Here is a 9,478-nt window from a genome sequence, read left to right as displayed (position 1 = left end):
AGCTGCATCAGGATTCACGTCTGAGGAGAAAGGTAGCTTAGATGTCTCACTCTCATCATGGTCACATACACTTTTGTTTAATTATGCAAAGCTAAACTCTGTTTGACTGTTAGTTAATAATCTTTCATTACCTTAATAACCGCTAATGACCCGAACTTCTTAGCACACTGATTAGTATCGTCAGTCAAATGATAGGAACATGCCGCCCCCTACTGGCAGTAAAATGACGTGCAGTAAACCTAATATTGTGTAGTCATTTTTGTATTTTTTGTTCCTTCTTACAGATCCTGAAGAGTTTCTCAATATCCTGTTTCACCACATCCTGAGGGTCGACCCTCTGCTTAAACTACGGTAAGACTGGATTTTTTTTTTTGGTTTGATAAACTTGCGATATTCAACACATTTACACACACTTATACACAAAAACTGTTGTATTTCAGGAGATCAGGCAGAAATACTGTAGCAGATTTGCATATGTAAGAAAAACTAATTGCATGCATTTATGTTAATGATTTAGCCATCTTAAAAACATTGTTTTATTATTTATTGACTTTTTTTAAAAACTCTGTCTAAATGGTAAACAGAGGTCAAAAAGTCACATTTATTTCCTCCTTCAAGTTCAGAGCTTGTGGCTTCAGTTTTTTGAGTGCAAAACAAAACACAAGTGAATAATTTACATGAGATTTGTTAACTGTGGAAACTAATTACTAATGGTAAATCATTCTTAGTTTGCTTTTTATTTGTTTATAGTATTAATAAATTAATAATTTAAATAAAAATAAATGTGTATTCAATGGTGTGGAACATCCATGAAGCAAGTTTATATGATCTTTCATAGTGTAGCACAGGGTTCTTGCGCATTTTGGAAAAGTATGAAAATATATGGAATTTGATTTGAGTGATTTCCAGGTCTGGATTAATATGGAAAAAAAAAATTGGAAAATATTTGTTTCCATACAATTGCCATATTTGTGTCTAAAATATAAAAGTAAGAATTTGTTAAAAAAATAAAAAAAATTATAATAATAATAAAAAAGAAAATAAGTTGTTGCCTTTGTTTTATAAAGAATTTTTTTTATATAATTTTTTATATATATTATTTATAAATCAAAGGCTACAACTTTACTAATCCGGATACGTTTGAAAACTGCGTTTTGAAAATGCTACACTTAAGTTTTCATTTATTTCCTAAAAGTTGCTCATTCACACTGTAACATCTAAAAACTTTTACGTCCCTCAACAGCACACAAGCTAAATGTAAGACTGCGACCTGCGTAATTTCCTCCTGCCGTTTAATTGCTTTTATAGTGCCATAGTTTTCGAAAGCCTCCGTTTGAGTGCAAACCATATTTTTAATTGTTTAAACTTTGGAGAAAGAGTTTTTATAAAGCTACATTTTAGCTGATTGAAAAACAGCGTTTCACTGTAGACGGACGGCCAAAGTCAAAAAGATCTGCTGTGATTGGTTGTTACGTTGTAAGGCAGCAGTTGCCAGCTCCCCTCTGAACATGCGACTAAACACTTTGAAAACGTCCGAGATTCTGATTCATATAGTTGGAATTTTAAATCATTATTTCAGATGTTATATATGCGCTTAAAAAATTTCGAGTCTGGAAAAGTGGAATTTTAAAATGAAAAATGTATAGAAACCCTGGCTGCAGCTATAAACACTTGTTCCCTCATTACACTCCTTTTCCCCCCTCTTCATGTTACCGAGAAATCTGACACTAGAGACTCCTTCCATAAATGATGAGAGATCACACCACAGAAAACATATATACCATAACAATATTTTTTAAATAAATGTGTAAATATTCAAACTTGAATTAGAAGGAGAGGAATTAATGAGCTCGTGCCACCACTGAAAATGGATCTCCTGTACTGGGATCAGACCAATAGGAATGGAGCTTTAGCTATTGTGTGAATACTTTTATATTTATATTTTATATGTGTAACTTTACATTGGATACTGTGTGATCATTGCTTTACAGTTAAAGGTGTGTGTGTGTGTGTGTGTGTGTGTGTGTGTGTGTGTGTGTGTGTTGACAGTTCTGCTGGCCAGAAAGTCCAGGACTGTTACTTCTACCAGATCTTCATGGATAAAAAGGATAAAGTGCTTGTGCCGACCAGCCAACAACTGCTGGAGTGGTCCTTCATCAATAGTGACCTCAAGTTTGCTGAGGTGAACATGCACGAGTGCGAACGCGTGCACACACACACACACACACACACACACACACACACACACACACACACCACATTATAGTGCTGAAAGTGGTCGTTTCCCTTCTCTTCTAGGCTCCTTCGTGCCTCATTATCCAGATGCCTCGCTTTGGGAAGGACTTTAAGATGTATAATAAGATTTTCCCGTCTCTGGAGCTGGACATCACAGATCTTCTGGAAGACAGTAAGTCGCCAAAGGACAGTTATTTACTTTTAAATCTGTACATTATATACTGTCTTGGTTTACAGCCCAGTATTACACTCTTTATATCATATTGTGTTTTTTTTTATCTATTATGTGTCTCTAATGCCGCATTTGATTTACATGGGAAGTACAACGTCTGAGGTGCAGCATTATCATCTGTACATTCAAACTGCAAAGTGTGAAGAAAAACAACACTTGTTCATGTTCATCTATTTTTGACCACAAGTTTGCCAGCAACCTGTGATTCATAGTAACCCCTCTCAAAACTGTGACCTGTATAGTCAGTGTTCTAGTTTTATCTACTGTCTCCAAGTTGACTGTTTTAGCGCTAAAACAGTGTATATTACTGGTTTAACGGTACACAAAATTCATGGTTCGGTACATACCTTAGTTTTAAAGTCACGGTTGGGTTCGATTTCGATACGTTGAGGGGGAAACAAAAGCAAAACATAAAATTGCTTGTCGTTTTTTTAATTAATGCAATTTATTATTATTAAAGTTTGCGATCCTCAACATTTGAATAGTTGACATTTTTAAACCAATTTTAAATTAAATGGTAAAATAATAAATATTTTATGAAAAATAAAATGAGAATAAATCTAATTATAAATTCAATGCACTTTTTTATATCAATTAAATTTAGTAATTAAATTTATCAATTAAATTGGCACAAATTAAATACAGTTAAATAAATGAAAAAGTTTGATTCAATAGTTTAGTGTATGTAAGTGGGTGTGTGTGTTTTTACATTAAAGCTTTTATTTTCTAAAGATATGATCTACTTAACTGTTCTACTTATTGTAGCAGACTTTAAGAAATGTCTTTATTCCTTCCATCCTTCATTCATTCACTTTCTTAATATGTGGAATTGTCAGGATTTTCAGCTTGCAGCTGGACATAAAACATTAAAGAATCCATATTGCTAGCATTAGCCGGCAGCCACTTCCTAGTTAGCGGCTAATGCTAGCACTGTGGATTCTTTAGCGTTTTCATGCAAAACAAATATTATTTCCGGTACTTAGTGAGTAGCCACGGTGACACTGTGCTAACTCTAGTTTCTTTTAATACCTGCATTGTTGTGTATGTCTTCAAGTTTAATAATAATAGTAATTAAAAATTTACTTAAAGTGCAAAGCAGTGACTAAACAAACTTGCGGTCCGCCCCTTAATATGTTCCTGAGGGAACTCAGATATGAACTATGTTCCACGTTAAAAAAAGGATTAAAGCCCTGTACCAAACAATTTCGGCACGAAAACGTGTCCTGTTACACTCCTATTGTATATACAGTATAACTTATTTAAAAATGCAATAGTCTCCATACAGTACATACTCTATATGGACAAAAGTTTGTGGATGCCAGATAAGATTTTTTGAAGGTCTCAATCCACCTTTGTGCCACTAGATTTTGGAGTGTGTTTGTGGATATTTGTGCTCATTCAGCCACAAGGGTGTTTGTAATGTCATGTACTCATGTAGCATTCCAATTCATCCCAAAGGTGTTCAGTAGGGTTGAGATCAGAGCTCTGTATTAGGCCACTCAAGATCTTTCACTCCAATCCATGTAGCTTGCTTCATAGCTCACTTCCTATAGCTGGATTTGTGCCAAGGGGCATTTTAATGCTGAAACAGGTTTGGGTCTCCTAATTATAGTTAATCTTAATTAATTATCCTATAAAACTGGGTGCCTCCTGCTTTGTACAGTAGTAACAGTTTGGGGACGTATGTGTGGATGGAACCATATATGGATGGAAAAGTCAGTCGTCCAAATACTTTTGTATTTTTTGGGGTTTTTTTTGTACAAAACATCCTTTGCATGCCTTTGCTGCCATTTTTTGGCTTCCAGTTTGGTGACTGTTTCCGGCCTCACGTTTCCTGTTAACGTCCATCAAGTCAAGTCAAGTTTATTTCTATAGCGTTTTTCGCAATGGACATTGTATCAAATCATCTTTAGGAACTTAATAGAGAAAGTGAATTGTGTGGTTAAACCTTCCATCAAACCTTGCAGCAACTTGGGGATCCTACTATAAGAATAATTTCTATACAATATTTTCTTTTGTTAAATAGATTCCTGAATTATCTGGGGGGAATCTAATAGTAACTATTTTGGAAAAGATTTTGCTAAAAAGTGTTAACTACACCAATGCAGACTTCTGCGACACCCTGTATTTTTATTTCTTACTTGTACAAATTACCTGCAAGATATGTAGCACATGATAACGGAATAATGGCCTTAGCTATGATGTTAGGACTTTAAGCAGTAAGTGGCTGAGAAAACATGTTTGGAAAACCGACTTCCTGTCTGGAATGATTTCTTTTTTTTTTGTGTTTGGATGGATCTGCTACTAGTCAATAGGCCCATTACAGGCCACCGTAGATCCCTGGGGCGGAGTTAAGTGAATATGGCCAGGGGGTGGGTTGGCACAAGGAGTTACCCGTTAGAAAAGAAAATGTGATTTATCTTTTTTTTAATTCACATTTAAGGGTTAGAAATACTGTTGATGCTGTGAGCCGCTGATTTGGCAGCACTGGCTGAACGCGTGGTTATGCAGGCTGTCCTGAATTTCCAAGTAGTGGGCGTTTCTTAGTTGAAGGTCGGAAATGACGTTACAAAGCAGAAAATAAGTTGCTCAGGATAAAGGCCATCTGACAAATTCTATAAATGTAAAATATTAATGTATATGTGTGTCTGTGTGCGATTTCCAGCCCCCAGAGAGTGCCGCATCTGTGGTGGGTTAGCTCTGTACGAGTGCAGGGAGTGTTACGAGGATTCTGACATCACAGCGGGAAAGATTAAGCAGTTCTGCGAAAAGTGCAATACACAGGTAAAACACACGCACACGTTCACTTGTCATATCGCACACACCCCATCACATCATTTTGTGCTTTTGTAGTATTTATCATGAACACTAGATGGAGACTCTTCTACAGTCTTTGCGGCTGTATCGCTGAAACACTATAACATACTAAAAGTCTTTTGAAGTATAGATTTAAAAGCTATTTGTATATAAACTGTTCATTTTACTAGGAACACCTGCTTATTCATGCAGTTTTCGAGTATACCAAGAGTGTACATTTTATTATTATTATTAGATAAATGTGGTACTAGTTATAATGTAATAAAAAAAAAAAACTGAAATGTTTGACACTGTTGTGTGAGAGTAATATGTACATATATATTGTGATGAAGCAGACTGTTTAAAGAATGATGCAGTTTTTTGACAATTAACCTCAGAACTTTTGTTTTAATGCAAAAAACTTTTTAAGCTTATTATATACACATAAACATATACACACACACACACACACACACACACACACACACACACACGCATACATACACACATACTCACTTAATACCGGAAATACGATTTGTTTCACGCATGCATGAAAACACTAAAGAATCCATAATTCTAGCGGGAAGTGGCTAGCAGCTAACCCTAGCGCTATGGATTCTTTATCGTTTTATGTCCAGCTACAAGAATCTTTAAAAGGAGAAAATCCTGACAATTCCACATATCAAGAGAGTGAAGAAATAAAGGATGGAAGGAATAAAGACATTTGTTAGTCAAGTTAGTAAGTCTGCTGAAATTAGTAGAACAGTTATGTAGATCATATCTTAAAAAAATTAAACCCTAAATAAAAAACACACATTCACACACACACTTAATATTTAATTATTATACCGGTAATTTGTGCCAATTTAATTGTTTATTCAATTTAAACAATATACTAAAGTGTACTTCATTAATATGATTTATTCAAGTTTATTTGTATTAAATAATTTATTGTTTTATATTTTCTTTAACCAAGTAGGCATTGTATTTAAAATGTTTACAAATGTTAATAATAATAAACTACATTAATAAAACAACGGCAAACTATTTTGTTTTGCATTTTTCTACTTAACCGTACCAAAACTGACTTAAATACCGAGGTACTTACAATTTTTTTTTTTTTTACCTTCACTGTGTGTGTGTGTGTGTGTGTGTGTGTGTGTGTGTGTGTGTGTGTGTGTGTGTGTGTGTGTGTGTGTGTGTGTGTGTGTGTATTACACTTTTATACACATTTTCAGGTAAATAATACATTGACATTGCCTTCAAATCATGATATATTCTATACTTTCTTTTCATTTTAATATCAGCAGTGCCACATTTAAAAATAGATGACTTTAGAAATAGTTTTCCAGTTACATTTCCTCACAGAAAGTTTTTTACACTGTTATGCATAATTTCTCTGCGTGCTTCTTCTATCTTAGTTATTGGTGTGTGTGTGTATTTTATTGTTGGATTGAAGGTGCATCTGCATCCACGGCGTAAGAGTCACCGCTACAGTAAACTCTCGCTACCTAAAGAGCTTCAGGAGGGCTCATGGAGACAAGCTGCATTCCCTCGGCAGCAGATGGAGCTGTTCGCCGTGCTCTGCATCGAGACCAGCCACTATGTGGCTTTCGTTAAATACGGCTCAGCTCCAACCTCCTGGCTCTTCTTCGACAGCATGGCCGACCGAGATGGTATGCCGTTTAAAATCATCTCTGATATCTTTAGTGATTGCAGTCAGTTTTAGCCAAACCTTTAGTACAACTTTATCTTTTTAGGAATATTTTTTTTTGGATGACATTTGTTTTATTAAGTTTGGCATGCAGACGGTGTTCTTGAGAGCACGTCGAACTGGACTCTTTATATTAGATTCCATTTTTATATATGATAATTAATAAAATAATAATGATAATTCCATTATGTAAAATTGTATATTTGATTATTTTAAAGAAATCGTATTTAGTAATAGTATTGCTGTAGTAGTGATTGAAATAGATCTATCTCCCATATATGCTCTTAATGACCTGTGTGTATGTGTACGTCTGACCGTGTCTAAAACCACATCTTATTTTTTATTTTTTTCCCTGTTTAGAATTAGATTTATTATTAAGACAAGACCATAAGTTGAACCCCTGTAACAGCACAATTCCTGAAGCTACTGCATCAAAGTCTGAATATTTGTTAGCAAGCTTAAAAGTTTGTGTTAAACTGTTTTGGGTTGTTTATTCGAATGCGCCTCATTAAGGTGTGTAATGATTTAAAACAGTCTACATCACCTTAAGAAAAAAAAAAACCCCAGCAACAAATAGATTCGAACTCTCGCAGACGAGAGATTTACCGAAAATAGAATATATTAAAAGATAAGCACAAAGGCAGGACCAAATTAAGGAGAAAAAAAAACCTCTACAAGAACAAACTGGGAAAAAAAAAGTGTGAAAGTAAAAAAATAAAATAAATCAGCATGATTTGCAACAGACATGTTCTTAGAAGCAGGTGGAATGAAATATAATTCAAAATCCTTTAATTACTGCTAAATGTTATTGCTTGTCAAATGTCATGTATTAGTTGCATTAGTTAAAAGTCAGGGTGTGCAAACTTTTGCTCTCAACTGTGAGAATGTTATATACAAAGAGGGAGAGAATTAGTTACATCCATTTACAGATATCAAATTTCTGTCACTCAATCTCACTGTGTGTGTGTGTGTGTGTGTGTGTGTGTGTGTGTGTGTGTGTGTGTGTGTGTGTGTGTGTGTGTGTGTGTGTGTGTGTATACAGGTGGCCAGAACGGTTTTAACATCCCGCAGGTGTCCCCGTGTCCTGAAGTTGGAGCGTACCTGAAAATGACCCCTGAAGAGCTTCACGCCCTCGACCCTAAAAACATCCAGGGCTACGCACGGCGCCTGCTCTGCGACGCTTACATGTGCATGTACCAGAGCCCCACCATGAGCCTGTATAAATAGTAAGAGGGATACAGAGACACAGAAAAAGAGGGACAGAAAACAAAAACGAGATGACGCGAGGAAACAAACGAGGCATAGATCAAAGCTGACATTGGGACAGAGAAGGACTTCATTGCACAGAAACCAACACTCCCTAACTGTTACTGTTATTTTCTGTGTGTATCGTCAAGTGTGAGGATGAGAAAGAGGGGAAAAAAAGCTGATTTGCACTGTTCGTGTGAGTGTGTGTGTGTGTGTGTTTGTTTGCGTGTGCGTATTAGAGTATATCGTAAATTCCGAGGCGAACAGTAACCTGAAACGGTGTCGTCTTTTTTTGTTCTGTCGCTCCAGTGCAGCAGGATATGACTGCTGTTACAAACACTGATCCCAAATGTTACCAGATGCTCCGTACTTATTCATAATAAATCCATCATCCTCGACTTTATGATCTGTAGCGTCTCCAGCTTCCGTTTTCAGCCTCTGTATTTCGCTGTGACGTTTGTGTCTTGTGTATCGACCTACAGCGTACAAAAAAAACGATGCTTTTATACATGTACCGAAGTGAGACGCTGTTCCTAAAGCACACAGGTTTTTTTTTTTTATTCACGATTCATCGTAAACATTCACCGATTTTAATGAAAGCAGGGATACTGCCTTTAACCTGCTTGTGGTATAGCTCTCCGCTATGCTGTATGATATGCTATGAATCTGCCTATTATAATACCAGCTAACAGTTCAGCAGTATACACAGTGTGTTATATTCTCACTCCGAAAGTCAATTACTTTCCAATAGCAGTGTTTATTTCAGTTTGCCAACGATTACATCCACAAAGCAGATTCATTCCGTCCCGTTCACTAAAAAGAAAAAAAGACATTTAAATGATCTTTTGAATACACCAATATCTGTCTAGTGTTTCCTATTATAATTAGAATATAACAAGATTACAATATTAACCAAATATAAGATATTCTACTTATATGGACAAAAGTTTGTGGACACCTGGCCATAAGATTTTCTGTGTATTTCTTAACGTCTCATTCCAAATTTAGCCTTCATTTGCTGTTATAATAACCTCCATTCTTCTGGGAGGATGTTCCACTATATGAGTGTGGCTTTGGTGATTTGTGCTCATGCAGCCACAAGGCTGTTAGTAAAGTCAAGTACTGATGTAGGGTGAGGAGGTCTGGGGTGCTGTGTGTTCCAGTTGATCCCGAAAGTGTTCAGCAGGGTTGAGGTCGGTCAGATCTCTATAGCAGGTCATTCAAGATCTTCCCGAAAGCATTTCTTTATGGAA

General features: G+C 35.9%; 1 protein-coding gene across 4 annotated transcripts in view; it reads left to right on the top strand.

The window, feature by feature from the left end:
• Nucleotides 1-8,628, top strand: part of cylda (cylindromatosis (turban tumor syndrome), a) — a 31,090-nt gene extending 22,462 nt beyond the window's left edge. For 2 of the 4 annotated variants that reach the window (XM_046840579.1, XM_046840577.1), the window contains 8 exons: nucleotides 1-32; nucleotides 285-351; nucleotides 441-476; nucleotides 2,050-2,182; nucleotides 2,299-2,407; nucleotides 5,133-5,251; nucleotides 6,723-6,939; nucleotides 8,020-8,628. The exon at nucleotides 1-32 is cut by the window's left edge and continues 60 nt beyond it. In XM_046840579.1, the coding sequence (XP_046696535.1) occupies nucleotides 1-32; nucleotides 285-351; nucleotides 441-476; nucleotides 2,050-2,182; nucleotides 2,299-2,407; nucleotides 5,133-5,251; nucleotides 6,723-6,939; nucleotides 8,020-8,204 (898 nt within the window). In that variant the 3' untranslated portion in view covers nucleotides 8,205-8,628. The remainder of the gene's footprint in view (nucleotides 33-284; nucleotides 352-440; nucleotides 477-2,049; nucleotides 2,183-2,298; nucleotides 2,408-5,132; nucleotides 5,252-6,722; nucleotides 6,940-8,019) is intronic. The other 2 variants (XM_046840581.1, XM_046840578.1) reach the window with 1 other exon arrangement.
• Nucleotides 8,629-9,478: the final 850 nt, after the last annotated feature.

Source organism: Silurus meridionalis, chromosome 26, assembly GCF_014805685.1.
Source record: "Silurus meridionalis isolate SWU-2019-XX chromosome 26, ASM1480568v1, whole genome shotgun sequence".
In the NCBI taxonomy this organism is placed as follows: Eukaryota; Metazoa; Chordata; class Actinopteri; order Siluriformes; family Siluridae; genus Silurus; species Silurus meridionalis.
This window is presented reverse-complemented; position numbering and strand designations above follow the sequence as displayed.